Source organism: Prionailurus viverrinus, chromosome C1 (genome assembly GCF_022837055.1).
Source record: "Prionailurus viverrinus isolate Anna chromosome C1, UM_Priviv_1.0, whole genome shotgun sequence".
NCBI lineage: Eukaryota > Metazoa > Chordata > Mammalia > Carnivora > Felidae > Prionailurus > Prionailurus viverrinus.
Window position 1 is genome coordinate 21,665,556 of NC_062568.1, and position 27,631 is coordinate 21,693,186.

The following is a 27,631-nucleotide window of genomic DNA, read 5'->3' on the forward strand; positions in this document are numbered from 1 at the left end:
CTCACATACTCATTGTCCTTCTCTCTTACATGTACACCAAGGAGCCTGAAGATACGAGAAAATGCCTGTTACTCACAGACTGGTCTTCATTAATGGGGTCCTGGACACTCCCGCTGCACTGAGGGACCCATGGGGGGTCAAACATTGGGACGGATGGCATTCCAAGCACTGGCGAGGGCAGGGTGAAGTTTATACTGGGAGGTGGGATCTGTTAGTTGACATCAGAAAAATGAAGTCAGGTGAAAAATAAGCTAGAATGGGTCTGAAGTATAATTATGAAATAATATTATAGAGTACATGATGTTATAGAGCACAGGATGAACATCTCTGGGTCTCAGCTTATTCATTAAAAAATGAAAGGTTTTAACTCTATGTTCTTTATTTGTGTTAATTACTCCATCCTCCAAAAAACCGTCTATATGTATAGATACAGCAAAGCGTCTGAAAGTTTATACCCCAAATTTTTATGTTTACCTCTTGGGATGGTAGTGGGATCTTGAGGTTTATAGAACATTGATTTTCTTACTTTACCACTCTTCTCTATTTCAGTTATTAAAACAAGAATTCATGCATATATGAGTTAGGTTTACTTACATAATCAGAGAGAAAAAAGAAGCATCTTTTGGGCCACACACCATGGATTTGAGGTTCAAGGATTTAAACAATTCTTGGGTTAGTGTGCTAATCTAACTCCTATGGGGGAAGTATCCCTCACCTTAAAAATCTGCTGTGCTCCTTCCTCCATCCGGGGCCAGACCTGGTAGCGAAACCTCCAGAGTGTGTGGAACTTGAGAACAGCATTCAGCCTCTGTACAGTCTCTGGGTGGTGGAACTCTGACATCAACATATCAGACACAGCCTCAGGGACTTTCACCGCACACAGCAGGAACATGGCAGCTAGAGATGGCCAACAATTTGTCAGCTACACATCTTTTAAATTTGGTTGGTTCTTGGGGATGGGGACAAGTGGGGAGATATTCTTGTGTCTTGAAAATGACTCCTGAGCTAATGCAGCCAGGCCACCGGCATTGGCAAAAGTACATCTTATTTCAGCTGCTGGAAACCAAACATAATACTTTGTGCCATCCACAATCTTCCTATATCTGGTGAGGGCAGTGACAGTGTGGTATTTCAGTAGAATACCTCATTCCAAGCAAAGCTTCCTTTGGCTCACAGTGCAAAGTGAATGTGTGAGGAAGCAAATGAAAAAAAGGCAATTATATACTGCAATATCCTTTTTAGAAAATGATAAGTCATCTCATAGTAATCCAGGGACAGTATGTAAAAATGTCCATTAAAAACTGTCCCAGTTACATTATATTAAAAATAAAATCCACATTGTAGACTGTATTAGAAACATCTACCCTTCTGAGAGATAGAAAAGATCGAGAAGCCCAAAGAGATTTCATGAATCATGATACCATTGTTGTTTTTAATTTTGGGGAAAGCCAAATATAAATATGAGAAAGGTCAAGTGCCCTGATAAGTTACAAAGTTAATGAATAATGGGGCAGAAAAAGACACTCTGTAGCATGGATGAATGAGCCAGTGTCAATCATAAAAACATAATTTAAAAATCTCTCTTGTACTTTTTCCTGGATCAACAAAAAAATACTCAGACAATTGTGTTAGGGTAGCTAGGATTGAGTGCCGGGTCTGAAACCTCTCTGCTATGTGTCCTTAGGAGAACCTCTCAACTTCTCTCAGCCTCTGTTTCTTTAGGGTCAGAAGGTCAATGATGATGATGATGATGATGATAGCTGCCTCCAAATTTGTTGTCAAAATAAGATAAAATAATGTATGAGAAAGTGCTCTGTGACACGAGAAGTCTACACACTTTTAAAGCAGGTTTCATTTTTTAGAGACAATGTGGCATATGGGAGGGACATCTATGTGTGTGCAGTCAGAAAACCTGGGTTTGGTTTCCCAGCCCTGCTGATTCTGAACTGTGTGCACTTGGATAAGCCCTTTGAACCCTCTTAGTTGTAGTTTGCTCATCTATAAAATAGTGGTTTCAAGAATCCAGTAAGACAACTGGTGTGCTATAGTTAGTTCTATAAGAAATGTTAGCTACTGTGACCATTAGCTTTTGATTATACTTTTCTTTATCCTACTAGTTCCTTAAATCTCCACTCTGTCTCCTTCCATTACTTCCATTTTCTTCCAAGTGTGCTCTACTCTGTCTCAACTTTTAAACACCATGGTTGCTCTTTACATTATTGCAATTGGAGCTCTACCTCAATCTCTGTCCTGAAGCAATTTTCTGGTAATGATCACTAATCAGTGGTTTTGTTTGTTTGTTTGTTTGTTTGTTTGTTTTACAGCATTTGTTTCCTTTCAGTTTTTAACACCTTCATAAAAATCTCTCTGATGAGCTCTCCTCTTTGGCTTCCATGGTTTGAGGTTGAGTTTTTCTCCTACTTTTCTGGTCATTTTCCAGGGTATTCTGCTGGCTGCTCCTCTTCCTGTCTCTGAAGGTAGAGAAGGTCAATGGCTTAGTGCTCATCCTTCTGCTCTTTCCTCTCTATAGATTCTTCCCTTGGAAATCTCATCCACTCTTACTGCTTCAGAGACCACATAGATCAGATTCCCCCCCCCCCCCCAGTTTATCTCTACCTTTGACCTTTTCCTATTAGCTTTAATGTCACATCACTGGCTATATGTCGCCTTACTACTTCACTCATTGCTGCCACATTCGACTTGGTAACAACACATCCTCTATATATGACATTACTCATTGGCTCAGAACCCATGAGTGGTTTCCCACAGTTCAATGGAAAGTCCATACGTCCAAGTGTGTCTTTCAAGGTCTGTTACAATCTGAGTCCCACTCACTTGTCTAATAATGGACTGGGGACTCCTCTACAAAAGCCACCCCAGTCTCAGTTCCTCTTCATGCTTTCCAAATAAGCCCCATGCATTTCCACAGCCCATGTGGCTTTGCATACACCATCTTCTTCTAGCTTTTATTAAAGCCCGGTCTACCTGTTCATATCTTCCATGAAAGTTTCCATGGCTGTCTCATATCTGGGGAGTGTGCCCTTCCCTACAGCTCTCCCTGAGAAACATGTGGTAGAGAAGCAAAAATCTGAGCTTTAATGTGAACAAAAATATTTTACAAGACATTTGTTGCAGTGTAGTATAAAAATCCAGAATAAACCTAAATTTCCATTAGTAGGTCCAGGTTAAATAAATTATTATGCCCATGCATTCAATGAAATATTTGGTAGCCATTAAAAAGAATGAAGTGAATCTATAAGCAGATGTTAAAAATGGTTTCCTAGGGAGTGCTTCTAAAAACTTCTCATTGGGTGCTGCCCAATTTGAATTGGTTTTTGTTCAAATAAACTCTTCAAATTTTTAGTATACCCCAGTTTATCTTTTAACAGTTCTAGTGTCACAAGAGGCGACCAAAGGGGACCCTGATGGCCCCCAGGAGCAATGAGCAACCAGGTATAGGTACCTATGGAGCCCCTGAACTTGCTGCTTTCTTGCTACCTACCTTCAGAGGTTACGGGTAAGTCTCTTCCTGGTCCTGGATCCTAGCTCTGCAGCTTCTGCATTATGGGCTTATAGACTTTATTTGAGCATTTCTTTTTCTGTATTGGGTCTGGAAACTGGCCTGAGTTAGCCTGGGTCAGACTGGGTTCCAAGGACTGATTCAGATTTAGAAACTGGACTGGGTCTGGGGTCAGAAGTAAACTGGACTGGTCTAATATGAGGCCTCAGGTGAAAAAAATTTTGTTTTAAGGCTGAACAAGTAAGGTTAACCTTACCAAAGATAGTCTTGAATCATGAAGCCACTGTGGATAACTTAATCATCTCAGATAAGCTCATTCATTTATGAAAGGCCCTAAAGAAAAAAGGGTCTCAGCCAGGCACTCACTATAATTGTTATTTGGGATGGCTCTGGATTTGGGGAGGGTAGTATGTTTTGCATCATCTTTGTCCCCTCTTGCGTCCATGGGGTTGTTCAGTACTGCCAGAAATATTTACTATTTGTCTCAGATGAAACCTGAGAAATTATTCAAAAGGATTTATTCATTCATTCATTCATTCATTCATTCATTCAAGTAGCTCTATGGTCAGAAGTTGGCCAAATTGGAAATTGATATTCAGAGCTCCATAGAAACTTTTTCTTTTAGGGCTTCTCTCCTAAGTCAAAATGAAACTAAGAGCCCGGAGGGATAGAAACATTCTGAAGCCACTGTGGAAGGATTTACTAAAACATTCCAAAGAAACACAGCCATAAATCTAGAACATAGGAATCTTGATTTCCATCTTAGTTGATTTCCCAGATATAAAGAAGCAATTTGAGGATAATGTAGTTGGATGGCTGGGTAAGCATCTTGATGTTCAAATTACAACATAGTTCTTTGAGGAATTAATAAATTATCTTCTACTTATCAAACAAAAACAGAAATGCAGCCCTAGAAACAAAGCATGCCTATCTTCTCTACCAATCTCTAAACCCCTATTCATCTCAAAAGGCTTTCAGATATTATAAGAAATGTGGATTTAGGGAACAAAAGCCCTTCTTGAAGAAATTTACATCCTTTCTGTGTGCCTTTGAGATGTAAATGTTCTATCTGGTCTTCCCTAGAAACCTAGAGCCAAGTCGAAATGCAAACTTCAGGGAGGTGATTTTTATCAGGGGGAAAAAAAAAAGGAAACGACGTGAGAAATTAGGTGAATGAAAATCTTTAGTCTTTTCCACAAATATCGGTAAAAGAATTAGCCATCTGAGCAAGTAATCTTAACTTATTCTATCTGCCAGAAACACACTTTAGATCCAAATGTTTTTTTCATAAACTAGTCAGTTTTGCATTATCACACCTGTCTCATGACAAAAATTTTAAAGCAAATGCTACAAGATCTCTGTGTCTGTCTATATATTTATGTATGTCTATGCATGTATGTTGCAGATGTGTGATATATTCCTACTCCAGATGATATTGCCAAAATTAATTTGTAAAGAACTCTATTTATTGGATTAAAGATAAATAAGCACTTATATAAATCAAATATACTCTCAGAAATATAGAAACTAAATGAAATGTTTTTCAAGGTCAAAAACAAACAAAAAACAGAACAAAATCTGAATGGTGTGAAAAGAATTGTTTGAAGGTTTATAGAAAGGAATCTTTGAAAAGAAATTTTACATGTGGCTGGAATGGACGTATTTAAGTTTTTAAATAATGAGATTTTTTTAAAATGTTTATTTATTTTTGAGAGAGACAGAAACAGAGTATGAGCGGGGGTGGGGCAGAGAGAGAGGGAGACACAGAATCTAAGCAGGCTCCAGGATCTGAGCTGCCAGCACAGAGCCAGACGCGGAACTCGAACTCACAAACTCACAAACTGTGAGATCATAACCTGAGTTGAAGTCGGACGCTTAACTGACTGAGTCACCCAGGTGTCCTTAAATAATGAGTTTTAATATTAAAAACACACTGGTAAAAAAATTAGAATTTGGTTTTGTCTCACCAAAACAAAACAAAACAAAACAAAACAAAACAAAACAAACAAACTTTTCGTGGACTATTAGTCAGCTTTTCATAAAAGATTGTGAAAAGTGTTTTTTTTTTTGTTTTTTTGTTTGTTTGTTTTTTACCTTTTGGATAATCTACCTAGAAAATGAAGATTTTATGCCTTGCCAAAATAATTTACTGTGCTTCATGTTGTCTGTATCAGGTCTTTAATAACTTAAAAAAACTCAATCCTTTTATTATTAAAAGAGCTAAATTTGGTTCACAACTATGTAACTTTCTGTATTTACCTTTACAATCCATTGTTGCTTAAATAGATAATTAAGTATTATTTCATAATAATCTGAGATCCTACTTAGTCAAATGTTCAAACTTTTTGACATTTTGGCAACTTCCCAAAATCAAATTCTAAATGAAGTCTTTTTGATTTCAAAGTAACTTTGGGTTTTCCCAGAGGGTCCCTAGAAAATCTCAAAGAATGTCTCTCACCTCTGAAGAGAGATGTTAAACTAATTAGGTTTATTTGGCATGTTAAATTATGTGGAAGCATTGTCAAGTAAGAAGTGTTAATAAACATTCTTAAGTTATATATGTATGGATATATGTTACCAATACAGGTATTCCAGAAACTGTTCAAAGTTTCTAGGAAGTTGTTAATACTCTCATGGTCCAATTATTATCCTAAATTATTGCATACCATAGAAATAACTCATTTTCTTTACCAAATGAACTCCCATCAGATCTTTAATCATGGCCACTTTCTAAAAGTCTTTTTGTCATTTGTAGACAGTTCTTGTTTTATTCTGATGCTTTGACAAAAGCATCTTCAGAAAGATTCATGGTAAGATCATAAAACTGAACTGGTTAAGCATTTCCAGAACTAATGGAAAAACAATTCAAGTAGAACAAGAATTAATGATATGAGATTGAATGTACTGATGAGGATGATTAAAATTTTAAATAACTTTTTCTTTGAAACATTGCTGGTTCCTTAATGTTTTATTTTTCCAGATTTAAAGATACTTTTTTCTCTTTTCTCTTAAGCTATCTATGACTTAACGGTAATTTTATAAACCATATTGAAATAAAACATTCACTTTTCTCCTCACCTGATTCCTCCAGAATTCAGAAACTCATTGAGTATTCTTACTTTCATGACAATGTAATTATTTGCATAAGTTCAATAAGAACCTGTTTTTCATATAAGAGGGCACAACTGGAAACATTTGTTTTATCACTGAGACTTTGACTGGAATATTGTATTTGAGAATATTCATAAAATCAGATATGACCAGACAATTTTAAGGAAGTAAGGTTGACTTTATGGAGCCAATAACAGCTCATTGGAAAAACTGGCCTGGTACCTTGCTTACAGGATTCCCTGCAACCTTACCAGGTGAGTAAGAAAGGTCATTTCCAGGAAGGCCCAGGAAACTCAAGATATCCTGGGGACCTCAAGAAGATTGAAATTCAGCCAAATCTATAGGTATTCCAGGTGAAGTCTCATATTGAGTTCTTCTCTTGGCGTCTCAGCCTGGAGACGTTTTTATTTTTGTTTTTTCCTGATTTTTTTTTTAATGTTTTTTTTTAATTTTTGAGACAGAGAGAGACAGAGCATGAGTTGGGGAGGGGAAGAGAGAGAGGCAGGCACAGAATCTGAAGCAGGCTCCAGGCTCTGAGCTGTCAGCAAGAGCCTGACATGGGGCTCGGACTCACAAACCATGAGATCATGACCTGAGCTGAAGTTGGACACTTAACCTACTGAGCCACCCAGGCACCCTGGAGAGTTTTTTAAAATCCAATCTATGATTCTTATAAAAAGTTCCAGCAAAACAGATTTGAAATAAGCCTATATGTTCAATCACTATTCCTGCTGTACTTAGGTAAATAAGAAGGGTCACGTTTAATGAAACTAGATTTATTTTGCAAACAAATTAATTAGTCTTACAGTGATTATCTTTGATAGAAATGAACATGATTGTAAAGGAAAAATTATGTTGCAGTAAAAAATTGTAACACTTGTGAATATCAGATTCCAGTCCTGTTCATTGTCATTGAGGTTATTTATCTGCACACCCAACTAGATCTTGAATCTCCTATTTTCCTTAAATGTCTGGCCACCACTCCCAAACTAATGTTCCCCACTTTTTGATTTGGAATCACTAAGAACAAAAACTGTCCTTGAATGCCCTTGGAAGGGACCATACCAGTTCCTCTTTACTACCCAGATGGCGGCCAAACTTCAGGGACTTGAATGGTAGGTCTACATCCTTCGTGAGAGAGTTTCTCTAAACTCTTGGAACTGCATACCAGCTGGAGATCTAACCTTAAAATTGACTAGGGAGCTTCCTCCTCAGATGCAGATTGCATTTTGTGGACAGCTTTCTCAAGATCGCAGATCAAGATCATCATCTCCAATATTAAACTGTTACTCCTTTTGCCTTTTTGCTACTTGCTTTTTTCTGTTAATGAACAGGAAAGACAGTGCTTGTCAGCCCTGACAACTATGGCTACATCTACTGCTAAGGCCATAGCTGTACAACAAAATCTCTGTATTTTCCTGGTAAGGTGGTTTCAGATAATAAAATTGGCTCAGATTACTTATTGGCTAAACACAGAAACTTCTGTGCCATGATAAAATAGCCCTTGCTGCACCTGGCTCAAAACATCTGGCATTGTAGCAAATACAAGAAATTAGCAAATAAGCCACTTGGCTAAAAACAGGTACATTAACTGATACCAACTAGTTTGGGTCATGGAGACCCTGGCTGAGGAGCACCCTTCAGTCTCTTGGCATTATACTCCTAATAGTTATCATTATAGTCTCCCCGGTGTGCCATGTTCTCTCAGTGTTCTTAAATGCACGGTCACAGCATCAACCATATATTACATGGTCTCACTTGCTCAGAAGAGCAGAAAGAAGATGAACAAAGAGGGAAATAGTAAAAGCGATTGTTTTATGGATCTGACATCATAACCTATGAGTTTCACAATGAAATAAGAGCAACTTAACTCTGATCTGACTGAGGGTAGCACTAGTACCAAATTTTTGGATCTCTCATATATGAGAGGATGACCACAAGGGGAAATTTGTTCATTAAACAAGGAGGCCATTAGAATGATGTGGCATTAATCCTGCAGTGACCTATGTAAGCCAACAAGAATCTAAGCCTGTAAATGCCTTAAGGTTACAAATCATAAAGCTAAAAGCCATAAAAGCCAACTAGGCTTTTAGCTATAGCCAGTCAATAATTGCCTTACTTTGCTTCTGTCCTTTTTCTTTAAAAAAATTTTTTTAATGTTTATTTTTGAGAGAGAGAGAGAGAGGACAGAGTGTGAGCAGGGGAGGGGCAGACAGATTAGGAGACAAAGATTCTGAAGCAGGCTCTAGGCTCTGAGCTGTCAGCACATAGCTCGATATGGGGTTTGAACCTATGAACTGCGAGATCATGACCTGAGCTGAAGTTGGATGCTCAACAGACCGAGCCACCCAGGTGGCCCACCTTTTTCTATAAAAAGCTCCCTGAGCTCCTGTTGGTAAAGCACTCCCAGTTTGATGCTGCCTGATTTGAATAGATTTTTCTTCAAATAAATTCTTAAAAAAAATCTTCTAGATATAAAAGAAAAATGGAAAGTTCAAAAGTCTTTATGATATGTCTTATTTGTGTGAAAGAGAAAACACAACATATACATTGGTACTTAGGTATATATATATATCTATATAGGTATATAGATACATACATATATATATATATATATATATATATATATATATATATATATATAGTGTACCCTAGCAGGAGTCCTGAAAGACTTAAAAATTGTCACTTCTGGGGAAGAGACTGAGAGTCATGAGGAAGAGATACTTTTAGCTTCATACACTTATGTATTATTTGAGATTTTACCATGTACATTATGGAATTAAAACAACTATATAAAACTAAAAGAGTATGTACAAAAAGTGGAAAAAACATTAAAAACCTACATTTTGCATGTCCTTTTTACTAGCTGTGTGTCTTTGGCTATGTCACCTACATTTCAACAAATCTGTTTCGATATTGTCATTTGGACATAAAATATTACTTGTATCGATTTAGTGAAGTTAATGATGACGGCTCACGGTAAATCTGGGAGATCACAACACACAAAAAGAATTTTCTCTTTTTGTGAAGCACGGCGGAAATGCAGGTTCTGGGGAAAATCACTCTTTGTAATTTGGTAAGGCCACAGAGAGCCACACTGCTCTTGTGCAGTCTACGGGGTAAACGTAAAGGGTGGGTGGCACCTCAGCTTCCCTCCCTGTAATGCACAGTTCTGTCTCGAGTTCTAGCAATTGCTCTGGGTCTGACCTTGGAATGAAAGGGAGTGGATGTGCGTCTCAGTTAAACACCCAGGATGAGTGGCAAGCAGGGTCCCAGGTGCTCTGTCTTTACCTGCCGCCCCTGCCATGTGCTCATCCATGCTGAGCAGAAGCTCCCAGGCAGCTGGCTGGATGTCTCCGTACATCTCCTCTGTCAGAATCGGTGCTGCCTTGATTAGCAGAGATAAAGGGGCAGGAGACAGGCTCATCACCTGGGAAGAGATGGAAGTCACGTCTTAAAATCTTCGAAGACACTGATTGCTGCACTCCTCTTGGAACCTACGTGCCGCGTCCCTTCTCTGCTTTCCTTAAATGACTGTAAAATGCTTCCTAAAATGGGAGCATATTTATTGGCATGGTGTATAATAAGCTTTATACCTCATTAGTTGATTATAATTACAAAATGACACGCTACTTTTAAAATGCTTTCACCGCAAAAACTATTCTGCAGCCACCTAAGAAATAAGCTGTAGGATGAGCTCTATGAGAAAAGCCAGTACATCTTTGTGTTAAAAGTCCTGATGGGCTTTCAAAGCGTCCTATTTTCCTTTCTCTTAGGACTTGAGGTCCACTGAAGACAGTGAGCAGCCTCTAATTTACAAAGGAGTTCCATTCAGAACGTCAGTTTTCTAAGCCAGTAAATGTGGATGACATTTTCCCTTTAAAACATTGTGTACTGTAGTTAATGCCCCAGAATAGGCCACAAAAACCATATTGAATCCATTATTTCAGATACTTTAGGTGATAAATGTAGGTTCTGGACAGTCTAGGCCTTTAACCGTTTTAAATACTTTCCAGAAACACAAGTTTTTCTTCCCTCCCTGCCACCCGCCCCCCCCCCCCCCCAATGCCTGACTCGGGAATACACGTAACGATTTAGAGTTTAGGGTTTAGGCTGTAATAACAATATAACAATGTGTCGAGCACTGGATAAGTAGTTAAGTGTACTACCTCTTTTAATCCAGGCAATAATCCCTTGAGACGGGTCTAGTGTTATAATCCCCCTATTATGGATGAGGCAAATAAGATCAAGAGACATTGAACAACTTGCCCAAGGTCCCAGAGCCAGAGCGGCAGATGCGGGATTTGAACCCAGAAAATCACATCCTCAGAGCGGTGAGCATGGCTACCACACGCTGGTGGGGGATTAGCTCCATGGAGTGGGGTGAGTGAGAGGAGACATGTTCCAGCCACACTCCCCAAGCCGGGGCTCTGTGGAAGCTTGCTGGCTAACGAGAAGGGATTTTTTTTTCCTGCAATTTCCTGCAATAGAGACCCACCAATTAAAGGGGTCTCTATGCTAACACTGTGCCAACTGGCCCCGTCGGTCTCAAGCATTAGTAAAAAGGATATTTGGCGCCCTCCTCCCCCATGACTGCTCCATGAATATTTCTGATCCAGATGTCAATACCTGTAGTCTGATGTATTTCAGCATTCCAGAGTCCTTTTTCCCTTCCAGGTTGGCATCAGAAACTCTCTTCTTCAGAGAAGGTGTCCTCAGGCATGACTTCTCTGAGCACTGCAAAGAACAGGAGATCAGTGACAAAGAGTGTCACATCCTCTCAAGGCCAACAGTGCTGTTTTCCCCTAGTCTCCAAACAACCATCTTCTTCTTTTTTTCTTATTTATATTGTTAAAATATTTTTATTTATTTTTTGAGAGAGCAGAGTATAAGCGGGGGAGGGGCAGAGAGAGAGGGACAGAGGATCTGAAGCAGGCTCTGCACTGACAGGCTGACAGCAGTGAGCCTGATGTGGGGCTTGAACTCACAACCTGTGAGATCATGACCTGAGCCAAAGTCAGACGCTCAACCAACTGAGCCACCCACGCACCCCACAACTATCTTCTTCTAGCGGGGGGGCAGTTTAGGCCTTTTTGGAGGCCCACACTTTCTGAAACTGATGAAAACAGCTCATTTTGGTATGAAAGAGAGCTCAGAGATAGTTAGCTACAAGCTCCTCTTTTTTTTTTTTTTTTCAACGTTTATTTATTTTTGGGACAGAGAGAGACAGAGCATGAACGGGGGAGGGGCAGAGAGAGAGGGAGACACAGAATCGGAAACAGGCTCCAGGCTCTGAGCCATCAGCCCAGAGCCCGACGCGGGGCTCGAACTCACGGACCGCGAGATCGTGACCTGGCTGAAGTCGGACGCTTAACCGACTGCGCCACCCAGGCACCCCTACAAGCTCCTCTTTTACCACAGAGGTGCAGAGAAGCAGAATAACTTGACCAAGTTACAAAGCTGGCCATTAGCGGAATTAAAACAAGACAAGGATCTGTTGACTTCCATCTCAGGACCCATTGCATCCCAGAAAGCTGTTTAAAACCACAAATCTTAAAAAAAAAAATCAGTTAAAACTTAATAGCTCTTTTATGGGGTTGGATGTTACAAGGTGGCCATTTGGTCACGGAAGAAAGAACGTATTTCATAAAGGAGTGTTGGGAAGTAAGAAATAGACTCATCAAGGAAGTATAAGTCCACAGCATTTATTATCTAGGCCTGAACTATAAGGTAAAATGATTTCTTTAAAAATCCAAACTCATTTGAACAGCAAAAGCAAAAACCACACTCGCCTATGGGAGGCAGCAACTCTTCTTTCAAATTGTCTCCTCAACCAGGGTACCAAATAAAATGGACTCATCTGCATAAACACGGAGGAGGCCGTTCTCTGACTCTCTGAATGCCGAGGGATGGAGTGGACAGAGCAGCTGGGAGAATGATCGCTCCTAACGGTGACAGGCTCTTGCTTATTTATACTGAGTCTTGATCACTCCTCATTTTGCACCCTGGGCTGTGCAAAGAGGGAATCCATCCTTCTACACGGAACAAACGCTCATTTGTTTTTCCACAGCCGTGTCAATGAAACACTTTCTCCCTCCATGCTGGGGGAAAGAACTGAGCTCCTCAAGAATTTTTGAGCAGAACTGCACAGTGTTAGAGATGGAGATATTTGAAAGGAAGGACATATCTAAAAGTACCTGCATATTCCAAGAAAGTCTTTCAAAGCTCTGACAAAAACACCTTAGACAATGCATCTGGTGTGTGACTAGTAAGGAATGAACTTTTAGAATGAATCTACTTCGAAACAAATGAACCAGAGCTCTTGCTCTGTTTTCTAAATATAAAAACACGGGGGCACATACTTGGGAACACATCTCATTTGAGGAGATAAATCCGGCACTGCGTTTTTTTCCTGTAAATGTAAAAACAATATACAGTGATATACATGCTTGTTTTATAATTTAGAAACTGTTCTAAAATCATATGGCAGTAACTTACCATATAAATATAGGGGTTTATTTGACTTCCTGTTTTAAAAATTCAAGGTATTTTAAAAGTGACATCTCTCTTTTATTCTATTTACAAAACTATACATGTAAATTGTAGAACATCTGGAAAACACAGAAAAATTTGGAAGAAGAAAAGAATATGTCTATGATCCCTAATCCAATGATGCCCATTATTTTGTTCCTTTCAGCTTTTTTTCTACTCTGTGCCTCTTAACACAGTGGTGAGGATGTTATGTATGCGACATACAAGTTTAAACATTTCATTTTATCAAGATCTTATAATGAATATTTCCCTAGGTCATTACAATTATTTTAAAATATGATTTTCAAAGTTTATTAATAGTTCACCCCTTTCTCCTCTGGCCGGACATTTTGTCTTTTTCAGGGTTACTTTTGAATTTACTTCTTGATTAAATTATATGTTTTTTAATCAGGCAGATACCAGCTTAGAATAAAAAGGGTGAACATTCATGTTTGCCTCTGACACTCTGGTAAATGTAGGATTCTGTTTAATCCTATTAACTAGGGACAGAAGGTATATGTCAAGCTTCTCAGATCTCAAACATTTAATATTCTGGCATGCTTCCCTAGGAAGTATGGTGTATTCTGGTGCCTCATCATAGTTAGGATGCTTGTTTTAGAGGAAAGGGAAGGTAATTAGAAGGGCTTTCAGACTAAGGTGATGGGCTAGGCATTCTTCCCACATGACTTGTTGAGGTTTGAAATGTAGGTATTGAAGATGGGTACTTGTGTGATAAGCACTTGGTATGTACCCAACTCTCTCTACTGGTGTGACCCCTAACTCAGACTGACAAGGCTATCATCAGTGGCTTTTTAGATTTAGTAACTTGATGTAAAACTTGGTTAGAAGAGAGCTAGGAGCTAGATGGAGCAGGAGACTAGTTCTGAAGGCATCTATTGGTTGTTGGTGTTTCATGGAAGAGTAAGAAATTTCACTGGACTGTGAGTTGCATATGCTCGTTGGAATTACACATCCAACTGGGACCTGTAAAGAAACCCGAGACTGTAATCCAAGACCAAAGGACAGAATGTATCACTAATAGAGGATGGCACTTGTTGACTCAATCTACCCAAGGGAGATATGGTCAATGGGAGGCAGCTAGACAGCCCCATGAGATGTCAGGGATCCTGGGGCATGCTTGCTGTGGCATGGCATAGATCTTGGACCACTGTCATTTTCTTCTCTCTGTGTGTCTTGGGATATATATTCACCATATTTGGCTCTGGGACTTCTCTCCTCATTCTGACCATTATTGGTTAAAGTTGCAATGCAAAACCAATTATTTGACTGGCCAGAGGTTTATCCCTTGGGATGTTTGGATCACAAAGAGGAGGAGTTGAGCCCACCAAATTCCTGTCCTAGGGAATTAAGGGGCACAGAGTCTGATTCATGTGGTGACGGTTGCTGGGGCTGAGAAATGATAATGCAACCTGGAGATTTTCAGGTTATACACAAGATGAATAAACATGAGGAGCAGGTCAGGGGACAGAGGTGGGTGAGCAGGTGGAGATACAGAGAAAAGCAGAGATGAGACACTATATCCATTCTGATAGGGACCACAGCTTTCTCATTCTCTGAGGCTCAGCTATTTCCTGGTCTGTCCCTGGTTTCATGAGATTCTGCTGTGCCCCTTGGAGAAACTCTAATTATTTGAACAAGTTTCAGGAAGATTCTTCCAATAAAAGATTATTGACCAGAGAGGCATAATACTTCATTACTTTAAGTAAAAAATGTACTTATTCATTTAATAATTCAAGACTGCTTATTAAGAATTAGCCATATGCCAGGAACTGAGCTAACTTTTGGGGATATGCTGAGGAGCAAAACTCCCTTGGTGCTTGCCTTCACGGAGAGTATATCTCACTTGGAGGGACAGATAGCAAGCAAGGAAACAAATGAAAAATCATAGTAAGCACAAATGCCACGAATGATGATTTGCTATGGAAATAATGGGGTATTTAAAACCAAAGAAAATTGGAGCCAGTCTACCAAGATCTCTGGGAAAGAGATCTTCCCAGAAACATGTTTCATGACGAGAGAAGTCCAATTATTTCCTTAAAGATAACCAAGACCTTTGTGCCTCACACATCTTTGACACATGAGTATGAATGGGAAGACATTCTGGCAGATGAAGTCAAGGCCCAGGGTCTGCTCTTGGTCTCAACAATAGTCTCTTCCACAGCTTTGGAAAAACATTAGTCCTGCAGGAAATCAGTTGGCCTCTTGCTACTTTCATTGGCTTTGCAGAATTTACTGATGCTGTGCCCTTTCTTTTTTGGGCATGTATCACTTTTTACAGCCCTTTCCTTTCTGGCTGAAAGAAAAAGAAGATTTTTGTTTTATCTACTCCTTTTTTTCATCGGCAAGCACTAATTCAACATTTACTCTGTCCAAAACATAGCATTGGACAAGATACATATATGTAGGAGGGTCAAAGAATTCTTTGGTGAAGGTAATATATATATATATATATATATAGTTTATAAAAACCTCCTAAGCTTGGAAGTGCACTAAAATAGACCAGCAGGATGTACAGTGACTCTCTGAACATTGAAATGTAGATTAGCAGATTGATCAGAGTTACATGCGTTACAAAATGTACTAGCTGCCACAAATATATTCTGCGATAAAAACCAATTTAAAAGGAAACAGGAATGAAATATCAATTGCTCATAAGGTTCAATTTTAATCAGAATCACTGCTTTTATTCTTGATTTACTGACTACTCTGTTTTCATTTTGACCCTAGAAATGTGGGCATTGTTCGATAACGTGACAGATTCAGCACAGGAAATGGAAACATCAGGAGGGAACAAAAAAGAGCTTGCACAGGAGGCTGGCATTTTGAAAATAAAATGTTTATCACAGCAGACTCAATATATTTTTTTTCAGCTCTTCACCTGCATTACTAATTTAAATATGTTAAGATTAGAGGACACCTAACTCCTGCTTTACATTCTCTTCCTCTTTCCCAAAATGTGAGCATCATCTAAGGTTGGTAAGACTCTTCTGCTTCAGGCCAGCATCCTTGTCGGGCCTGAGGTAAAGGGCACTCATGAACTAGAGAGCCCACTCAGCCATTCAGTATTTGTTGTCTCTGTGCTGTAGGAGAACTCTAGTACGTACCACATGGGATACAAAGTGTATAAGACTGCCAATTTTCCAGAACTTTCTAATTAAGTGGCAGAGGAGAAATGGGGATATAAAGAGCCCCATTTTGTAGGCAGAGTGATCTTTTTGTTTTTTTAATTTTTTAAAATTTATTTTGAGAGAGACAGAGTGAGGGGGTGGGCAGAGAGAGAGGGAGGGAGAGGATCCCAAGCAGGCTCCACACTGTCAGTGCTGAGCCCAACACAGGGCTTGAACCCATGAACCATGAGATCATGACCTGAGCCAAAACCAAGAGTCAGACGCCTAACTGACTGAGCCACCCAGGTGCCCCAGGAAGAGTGATCTTAAAATTCTCAGAGTCTGATGCTACGCATGGGATAAAGACTAAAGTCCTTCCCAGAGCCTGGGTGGCCCCATGTTGTCTGATCTGCCTGTGCTGCATGCACGGAAGTCCCCTGTGTTCCAGCCACGGTCCTTTGTACTCCTCTTCTCTCAGGTTGGAAAATTCCATATTCAGTTAATATTCATGCATCCTTCAGTCAAAGCTCACTCGTTACTCTTATTTCCCTTAACAAGTTCAAAGTCTTGTTCATAAGCTGTCTCAGCACAGTGTGTTTCTTTTTCCTTGCACTTACTGCTATTGCAGTTTTATAGCAATTTGAGATGTTTATTTGATTAATGTTTGTCTTTCCAACTAGACTGTGTGTAACATATGAAGACAGGGGCCATATTGCTTTTGCCCATTATTACACGCAGCACATAAAATGGACCCAGCATGTCCATAGGTTCTTTAAAAATTTGAAGGTACACATGGATGGATGGATGGATGGATGGATGGATGGATGAATTAATGAATGAATAATTGAATGAAAAATGAGAAAAGCACAAGTAAAATGCCATTGTAACTTAGAGAAAGGAGGGAATGAAAATTACATTAATTATCCACCATCATATGCTCTGTGGTTAACTCTAGGAAGATCATAAATGATTTCAAGGAGGAGGTGGAATTTGAATTGGATGTTGAAGGATGTTTGAGTTTGGCCACATATGTATTACAGGTGAAGGTATAGTTGGAGCAGTAAGAAATCTCAAAGTATGTATGATGAACAGTGAACACTGATTTATGTTAGTATATTTTTGCAACGTCCAACATACATGGTTTTCTCCTAAAACTAAGGGAGTTTTTATATGAAGGAGAACGTAACCTAAATAAAAATACATATACATAACGATGTACATACATACAGATACAAATATATGTATAGGTGTATATTTTTCTTTTTATAACATCACTAACAGTTTATGTAGTTACCCACATTGATCTAGTCCCCCCATGATCTTCCCTCAGAGTATGTGTAGTTTGAATACCATGAAATACAATAGAGTCTAGTAAAAAAAAGTTCTGGATTTGATATTCCAAATTTCTAAATTAAAGTGTAGCTGAATATGTTATAGATGTGAGCTGAGACAATCCCATCCTTCTGAGCCTCAACTTTTTCATCTGTAAAATAGGGAGAACAGCATCTCCTGCACAAGGTTTGTAAGAATCAAAAAGCACTCTATCCATGATATATACCTGCATTATAGCCTCACATATATGTTTTGAAAAAAAATACTGGAATATCACATCCCAGAAGGCAAATAGCACACTTATAAGATGTATGAAATACAGATTTTTTTTCTCTAGGATCTTTTGTATTACCCCAAATTTCTTCAGTGAAGTGTAATTTAAAAAATTCCTTTGCAAAAATTCCTTTGTATTACAAAGTGCTACATGCATGACCCAACTGTGAATTTTTTGTTATTGCTCATATTCTCTAGTTGTTTTATATTTTATTACCATCCCCCACTCCACCAAACCTGGTTTGCAAACTCCTTAGTAGAAAGATCTTGTGCTCCTACTTATTTACTTTTTATTTCTTCCAGAATATCTGGTCTCATATTGTGCCAACAGCAGGTGCACAATGAATGCTCACTGAAATGAATAGGTATTATACCAAAACCTCTTTGTAAAACCACTTGTGAGGAGCAGCTGCTGGGGCAGCCAGAGGCACTCAGTCAGGCATCTTGGCCATCACGCCTGTTCAGGGGCAGGTGGGTGACTCGGGGCCTCCCTGGCAGGGGCACGGCAGCCCTGGTCACTGTCTTCATCTTCTGCCAGCTCAGCTGCTCAGTGTACTTGTCAGGAAAGTGCAGCTCAATGTTTAGAAAACGTAATAGTTTCTTAAAGGAATTTCCTGTAGTCTTATTTGACCTAGATTACTCAATTATTTATCTGTAAATAGTTGGACCATTTATTACTTATTTCTTAATACATAACTGTATCAGTTTCCTGTTAACTGCTGCAACAAATCACTACAAACTTGATGGCATAAAACAATAAATATTTATTATCTTACGGTTCTCGAGGTCAGATCTAAAATGGATTGGCAGGGCTGTGTTCTTTCTGGAGGCTCTAGGGAATCATCCATTTCTTTGTCTTTTCTGGCTTCTAGAGGCTGCCCCGTTCTGTGGCTCATGGCCCTGCATCACTCTGACCTCTGCTTCTGTTGTCACACCTCCTTTTCTGACTCTGACTCTCTTATCTCCTTTTTTCACTTATAAAGACCCTTATGATGACAATGAACCCACCTGGGTATTCAGGACAATTTCCCCCATTAAAAGATTCCTAATTTATTCACATTGGCAAAATTGTTTTGCCACATAAGGTAACTTATTCATAGGTTCTAGAAACTAGAATGCAGGCATCCTTGGAGGTCATTATTCTATCACCATAATGTACCCATCACCACCACTCATACAAGTTCATATTTGTTCACAGAAGTAAAACAAAACCTGGGAAAAGATTCCATGTTGGCTCATAGACATGAACACTAAGCACTTGTCTTTTCTCGCTCATCTTCTGTCTTTGCTGAAAATCACACAGGTCTGTAACCTGCTTTATACAACTGCCATGGTCTGACATTTGTATTTCCAGAGAAAAGATTGCAGGACATCATTTTCCCTACAACAGGCATATTCTCAGGTGACCATTCACTCACCTCTTTCTGTCTCTTGCCCCGGAGAGCCACATTGCTGATGTTGTTACTCTCCCGGAGGGAGTCCACAGTGTCTCCATAGAGCAGCTTGATGGCCCTGACCAGCCGGGCACAGGAGCGGCTGTGGTGCAGGTAGCAGTGAGGGTGGCAGTAGTCAACATGGGTGCAGATGAAGCTTTGCTGATTGCACAGCAAGATCATGACCTGGAACACAGATATCACTCAGACTCAATCAGGAAATCGGGGTTGAGACCACAGTAATTTACCAATTCCCACGAAAAAGCAAAGAGTTACAAGCCTGTATGCACTTGGCTTCTTTGATTTCTCCATTCACGCTTGATAGAAAGATCTTTTCGAAACAATAAAAGGTTAAGTGACATTGAAAAACCAATTATTGTGGACTATATGATTTCCAAATATTTTCACATGAAGATTCTAAACTTGAAACACACTAGTTTTTCAGCTCTTATGTTGTGGACGGAGCCAGATTAAAGAGTATAAACTTGTGAGAAATTTTGTGCCAAAGGATTTGGCTGGCCTTTGACAGCTGTGGGATGTCTTTAACCCCAGCCCGTCAATATGGAATTGAAAACACTTCTGCATCTTCTACCTTGGCCTATAACCTTCAACTGAGCCTGAACCTGACTATAGAGCTTCATTTCTTCTCTCTATAAATTAATTTTTCTTTCGCGTTTGGGCTATTCTAGCTCTTGTGCCTTGATCTGGCTTAAATCCTCACATCACCTGGACTTCCCCAGTAGGGTTCCAGAAAAGAACTCAGTTGTTTTAAAGGATATGGTTATTTTAAGATAAGGAACAAAGGTCTCTGAGTTTGTAACTTCTTAAGTTGCCTTTCTAAAAAGGCAATAGCATTCCTACGTGCACAAGGCTAGTCAAATATGCATAGAGTAATCTTCCGAATGGTTCTATCCTTCATAAAACCAGTTCCCGCCCCAACACCTAACCTGTGAGAGACCATGTGCCATATGAGTTGGAGAACATTAAGTAAGTCCATATGGACAAGGCCAATCAAACCTACCAGGTAGGGCTGCCACACATTTCCTCAGGAATGAGCGGCCCTGCTTACTCAAACTCAGATAACAATATCTCACATTCCTCAAAGTTAAAAAAAAAATAGGTGCTGCCTGAACAGAATATCCAGATTTCTCTCGAGATTCACTTAACATTCCTGATATTCCTGTTTATACTGGTACAAAGCAGGGCACATATAAGAATTGTAAGGTTTCCCTTGTTATTCTCAAATCTGGCTGTTAAAGAGAAATACCAAGAAATTCAAGCAACAACAACAAAAACCAAATAAACAAACACACAAATGGACTTTTGCTTAGGAGATTCTGATTCAGTATAGAATTTCTAGGAGATGACCTAGAAATCTGTAGTTTGAAAATTATGCTCAGGGATGTCTTTTTGATAGATATATTTCTAAGGTAGTCCCCAAGGATCCCACCTTCTGGTATTAGTGCCTTTGTGAAACCTCCTCCTGTGGAGTATGGGCTGGCCTAGTGACTTGGTTCTAACCAACAGAATGTAGCAAAGAGGATCAGATGTTACTTCTGTAATTAGATTGTGTAAAATAGTGACTTGTCTCTTGTTACCAGACTCTCCTTTACTGGCTTTGACAAAGCAAGTTGCCATGTTGGAAAGGTTCATATGGCAAGGAATGAGGGTGGTCTTTGGCCAACAGCCAGGTGGGAACTGAGGTCTTCAATCAAACAGTCCTTTAGTAACTGAAATTCTACCAACAATCGTGTGGGCTTGGAAACAAACTCTTTCCCAGTGAAGCCTTCAGATAAGACCCCACTCTTGGCCAATACTTTGATTGCAATCTTGTGAGAGAGCATGAAGCAGAGGATCCAGCTAAACTGTGCCAGGATTCCTGGCCCATAGAAACTATAAGCTAATAACTGTGTGTTGTTTAACACACACACACACACACACACACACGCGCGCGCACGCGCGCGCATATAAATACATATATTTGAATATATATATTTGAATGCCTGAGATTGCATGTAATACGGTGAGGCAGTCAGGACCTGAAAGGCAAGATGTGGAAAGGGCATTTACTGAGGTGAGCACAATATGGGCACATGCCACATTTTCCTTCAAGCATACGTGGCCAAGAAGCCAGGCAAAGCTTTAGGCAATTTCACAAGAGCTGGGAGATAAAAACTGGAGTTCAGAATTGCCAAAAGGAAGAAGAATTGAGTGGACAAGATCCGTAGAGAAGGTAGACTTGGTGCTGGGTGACTATTTTCCTTCTAGGCATTTGTTGATTGAAAGCTAAGAAGCCAAGCAGGAACCAGCTGACAAGCAATATGGAGATTTTAGCAGTGTCACTGTAATAGGGAAGCAAAGTTGGAGTTTCTGACCTGTCAAGACCGGAGTTAGTTATAGGACACACACCAGACTCACACTGGAATACTTGATACTAGGAGGTATGTGTTGGAGAGTGGGACAAGGGGGAGAGCACCACTACAAGTCAAGTCCACTTAGTTTTTGATTGCACTCAGGTGATCTTTGCTGTCTGTCAAAGTATAGGGTGAATCCTCTCTGGAGGGAGACAGCATCATCTGGAACCTCTATAATTCTATAGCTTTTTAAAATTAATAAACTTTATTTTAAAGCAGTTTTAGGTTCACAGCAATAAATTTAGCAGAATGTACAGAGAGTTCCCAAACACCTGCTGCCTCGACACATGCAGAGTGGACTTCATGATCATCATCTCCCACCAGGCTGAATGTTTATTATAATCAATGAATCTACACTGACACATCACTATCATCCAAAGTGCCTAGTTTACATTAAGATTCACTCTTGTGTTGTACATTCTGTGGGTTTTGACAGATCTATAATGGCATGTATCTATCACTGTGCTTCTATAATTTTTCACCCACCATAACTGGCAAACTGGAAGTCAATGAAATCACTAGGCATATAAGGAACAGACCAAGAGAAGACAGTAGATTCACATATTGGAGTTATCAGTCATGGACTTCAAGTGTGCATGATGCAAATAAAAATTAAAAATATTTTAACTGAATGATAATGAACATATGATATATTGAATCTTGCATGATAGAGCTAAAGCTGTTCCTAAGGAACATTTATTGTTTTAAATGACTATTTAGTGAAGTGGTTAGAGATCAATTATCTAAGTATCTATATCAAGAAGCTAAGGAATCAAAACACGTTAACCTGAAAGAAAGTAGAAGGAAATAGTAAATAGGAGGAATTAGTGAAACACAACTCAGATATTCCCCAAATGACAAAACTAAAAGCTGATTTTCTGGTTAATAAAACTGACATACTTCTGGCAAGACTGAAGAGAGAGAGAGAGAGGGAGAGAAAGAAAGAAAGAAAGAAAAGGTATAACCTACCAACATTAGAAACAATAAAGTTACATCATTGTAGATCCTATAGAATTTAAAAGGACTTTAAGAAAATATTATAGGGAAAAGAGTGTGAGGACTTTCGGCAAGATGGCGGCTTAGGAGGACGCTGGGCTCACCGCACGTCCTGCTGATCACTTAGATTCCATCTACACCTGCCTAAATAACCCAGAAAACAACAGAGGACTAGCAGAACGGAGTTGACGGAGCCAAACGCAGACGAGAGGCCCCTGGAAGAGGGTAGGAAGGGCGGCGAGGCGGTGCGCGCTCCACGGACTGGCGGGAGGGAGCCGGGGGGGAGGGGCAGCTCGCCGGCCAAGCAGAGCCCCCGAGTCTGGCTGGCAAAAGAGGAGGGGCCTGACGGACTGTGTTCCCACAACAAGCGCGACTTAGCGTCTGGGAGGTCATAAGTTAACAGCTCTGCTCGGAAAGCGGGAAGGCTGGAGGACAAAGGGAGGGAGAGCTGCTGAGCCCCCTGACAACAGAGCTCAGTTTGGTGGGGAACAAAGGCGCTCGCCAGCGCCATCTCCCCCGCCCATCCCCCAGCCAAAATCCCAAAGAGAACCAGTTCCTGCCAGGGAACTTGCTCGCTCCGCGCAAACACCCAACTCTGTGCTTCTGTGGAGCCAAACCTCTGGCAGCGGATCTGACTCCCTCCCGCTGCCACAGGGCCCCTCCTGAAGTGGATCACCTAAGGAGAAGCGATCTAAGCCTGCCCCTCCTGCCCCCGTGCACCTTGCCTACCCACCCCAGCTAATACGCCGGATCCCCAGCATCACAAGCCTGGCAGGGTGCAAGTAGCCCAGACGAGCCACACCACCCCACAGTGAATCCCACCCCTAGGAGAGGGGAAGAGAAGGCACACACCAGTCTGACTGTGGCCCCAGCGGTGGGCTGGGGGCAGACATCAGGTCTGACTGCGGCCCCGCCCACCAACTCCAGTTATACACCACAGCACAGGGGAAGTGCCCTGCAGGTCCTCACCATGCCAGGGACTATCCAAAATGACCAAGCGGAAGAATTCCCCTCAGAAGAATCTCCAGGAAATAACAACAGCTAATGAGCTGATCAAAAAGGATTTAAATAATATAACAGAAAGTGAATTTAGAATAATAGTCATAAAATTAATCGCTGGGCTTGAAAACAGTATACAGGACAGCAGAGAATCTCTTGCTACAGAGATCAAGGGACTAAGGAACAGTCACGAGGAGCTGAAAAACGCTTTAAACGAAATGCATAACAAAATGGAAACCACCACAGCTCGGCTTGAAGAGGCAGAGGAGAGAATAGGTGAACTAGAAGATAAAGTTATGGAAAAAGAGGAAGCTGAGAAAAAGAGAGATAAAAAAATCCAGGAGTATGAGGGGAAAATTAGAGAACTAAGTGATGCACTAAAGAGAAATAATATACGCATAATTGGTATCCCAGAGGAGGAAGAGAGAGGGAAAGGTGCTGAAGGGGTACTTGAAGAAATAATAGCTGAGAACTTCCCTGAACTGGGGAAGGAAAAAAGCATTGAAATCCAAGAGGCACAGAGAACTCCCTTCAGACGTAACTTGAATCGATCTTCTGCACGACATATCATAGTGAAACTGGCAAAATACAAGGATAAAGAGAAAATTCTGAAAGCAGCAAGGGGTAAACGTGCCCTCACATATAAAGGGAGACCTATAAGACTCGTGACTGATCTCTCTTTTGAAACTTGGCAGGCCAGAAAGAATTGGCACGAGATTTTCAGGGTGCTAGACAGAAAAAATATGCAGCCGAGAATCCTTTATCCAGCAAGTCTGTCATTTAGAATAGAAGGAGAGATAAAGGTCTTCCCGAACAAACAAAAACTGAAGGAATTTGTCACCACTAAACCAGCCCTACAAGAGATCCTAAGGGGGACCCTGTGAGACAAAGTCCCAGAGACATCACTACAAGCATAAAACATACAGACATCACAATGACTCTAAACCCGTATCTTTCTATAATAACACTGAATGTAAATGGATTAAATGCGCTAACCAAAAGACATAGGGTATCAGAATGGATAAAAAAAACAAGACCCATCTATTTGCTGTCTACAAGAGACTCATTTTAGACCTGAGGACACCTTTAGATTGAGAGTGAGGGGATGGAGAACTATTTATCATGCGACTGGAGGCAAAAAAAAAGCTGGAGTAGCCATACTTATATCAGACAAACTAGACTTTAAATTAAAGGCTGTAACAAGAGATGAAGAAGGACATTATATAATAATTACAGGGTCTATCCATCAGGAAGAGGTAACAATTATAAATGTCTATGCGCCGAACACCGGAGCCCCCAAATATATAAAACAATTACTCATAAACATAAGCAACCTTATTGATAAGAATGTGGTAATTGCAGGGGACTTTAACACCCCACTTACAGAAATGGATAGATCATCTAGACACACGGTCAATAAAGAAACAAGGGCCCTGAATGACACATTGGATCAGATGGACTTGACAGATATATTTAGAACTCTGCATCCCAAAGCAACAGAATATACTTTCTTCTCGAGTGCACATGGAACATTCTCCAAGATAGATCATATACTGGGTCACAAAACAGCCCTTCATAAGTTTACAAGAATTGAAATTATACCATGCTTACTTTCAGACCACAATGCTATGAAGCTTGAAATCAACCACAGAAAAAAGTCTGGAAAACCTCCAAAAGCATGGAGGTTAAAGAACACCCTACTAACGAATGAGTGGGTCAACCAGGCAATTAGAGAAGAAATTAAAAAATATATGGAAACAAACGAAAATGAAAATACAACAATCCAAACGCTTTGGGACGCAGCGAAGGCAGTCCTGAGAGGAAAATACATTGCCATCCAGTCCTATCTCAAGAAACAAGAAAAATCCCAAATACAAACTCTAACAGCACACCTAAAGGAACTAGAAGCAGAACAGCAAAGGCAGCCTAAACCCAGCAGAAGAAGAGAAATCATAAAGATCAGAGCAGAAATAAACAATATAGAATCTAAAAAAACTGTAGAGCAGATCAACGAAACCAAGAGTTGGTTTTTTGAAAAAATAAACAAAATTGACAAACCTCTAGCCAGGCTTCTCAAAAAGAAAAGGGAGATGACCCAAATAGATAAAATCATGAATGAAAATGGAATGATTACAACCAATCCCTCAGAGATACAAACAATTATCAGGGAATACTATGAAAAATTATATGCCAACAAACTGGACAACCTGGAAGAAATGGACAAATTCCTGAACACCCACACTCTTCCAAAACTCAATCAGGAGGAAATAGAAAGCTTGAACAGACCCATAACCAGCGAAGAAATTGAATCGGTTATCAAAAATCTCCCAACAAATAAGAGTCCAGGACCAGATGGCTTCCCAGGGGAGTTCTACCAGACGTTTCAAGCAGAGATAATACCTATCCTTCTCAAGCTATTCCAAGAAATAGAAAGGGAAGGAAAACTTCCAGACTCATTCTATGAAGCCAGTATTACTTTGATTCCTAAACCAGACAGAGACCCAGTAAAAAAAGAGAACTACAGGCCAATATCCCTGATGAATATGGATGCAAAAATTCTCAATAAGATACTAGCAAATCGAATTCAACGGCATATAAAAAGAATTATTCACCATGATCAAGTGGGATTCATTCCTGGGATGCAGGGCTGGTTCAACATTCGCAAATCAATCAACGTGATACATCACATTAACAAAAAAAAAAAGAGAAGAACCATATGATCCTGTCAATCGATGCAGAAAAGGCCTTCGACAAAATCCAGCACCCTTTCTTAATAAAAACCCTTGAGAAAGTCGGGATAGAAGGAACATACTTAAAGATCATAAAAGCCATTTATGAAAAGCCCACAGCTAACATCATCCTCAACGGGGAAAAACTGAGAGCTTTTTCCCTGAGATCAGGAACACGACAAGGATGCCCACTCTCACCGCTGCTGTTTAACATAGTGCTGGAAGTTCTAGCATCAGCAATCAGACAACGAAAGGAAATCAAAGGCATCAAAATTGGCAAAGATGAAGTCAAGCTTTCGCTTTTTGCAGATGACATGATATTATACATGGAAAATCCGATAGACTCCACCAAAAGTCTGCTAGAACTGATACATGAATTCAGCAAAGTTGCAGGATACAAAATCAATGTACAGAAATCAATAGCATTCTTATACACTAACAATGAAGCAACAGAAAGACAAATAAAGAAACTGATCCCATTCACAATTGCACCAAGAAGCATAAAATACCTAGGAATAAATCTAACCAAAGATGTAAAGGATCTGTATGCTGAAAATTATAGAAAGCTTATGAAGGAAATTGAAGAAGATTTAAAGAAATGGAAAGACATTCCCTGCTCATGGATTGGAAAAATAAATATTGTCAAAATGTCAATACTACCCAAAGCTATCTACACATTCAATGCAATCCCAATCAAAATTGCACCAGCATTCTTCTCAAAACTAGAACAAGCAATCCTAAAATTCATATGGAACCACAAAAGGCCCCGAATAGCCAAAGGAATTTTGAAGAAGAAGACCAAAGCAGGAGGCATCACAATCCCAGACTTTAGCCTCTACTACAAAGCTGTCATCATCAAGACAGCATGGTATTGGCACCAAAACAGACACATAGACCAATGGAATAGAATAGAAACCCCAGAACTAGACCCACAAACGTATGGCCAACTCATCTTTGACAAAGCAGGAAAGAACATCCAATGGAAAAAAGACAGCCTCTTTAACAAATGGTGCTGGGAGAATTGGACAGCAACATGCAGAAGGTTGAAACTAGACCACTTTCTCACACCATTCACAAAAATAAACTCAAAATGGATAAAGGACCTAAATGTGAGACAAGAAACCATCAAAACCTTAGAGGAGAAAGCAGGAAAAGACCTCTCTGA

General features: G+C 39.9%; 1 protein-coding gene across 3 annotated transcripts in view; it reads right to left on the bottom strand.

The window, feature by feature from the left end:
* UNC80 (unc-80 homolog, NALCN channel complex subunit) overlaps positions 1–27,631 on the bottom strand; it is a 228,118-nt gene that overhangs the window by 81,614 nt on the left and 118,873 nt on the right. For all 3 annotated transcript variants that reach the window (XM_047871278.1, XM_047871276.1, XM_047871277.1), the window contains 5 exons: positions 19,314–19,514; positions 11,261–11,368; positions 9,923–10,061; positions 716–897; positions 77–208 (listed from right to left, as the gene is read on the bottom strand). In XM_047871278.1, the coding sequence (XP_047727234.1) occupies positions 77–208; positions 716–897; positions 9,923–10,061; positions 11,261–11,368; positions 19,314–19,514 (762 nt within the window). The remainder of the gene's footprint in view (positions 1–76; positions 209–715; positions 898–9,922; positions 10,062–11,260; positions 11,369–19,313; positions 19,515–27,631) is intronic.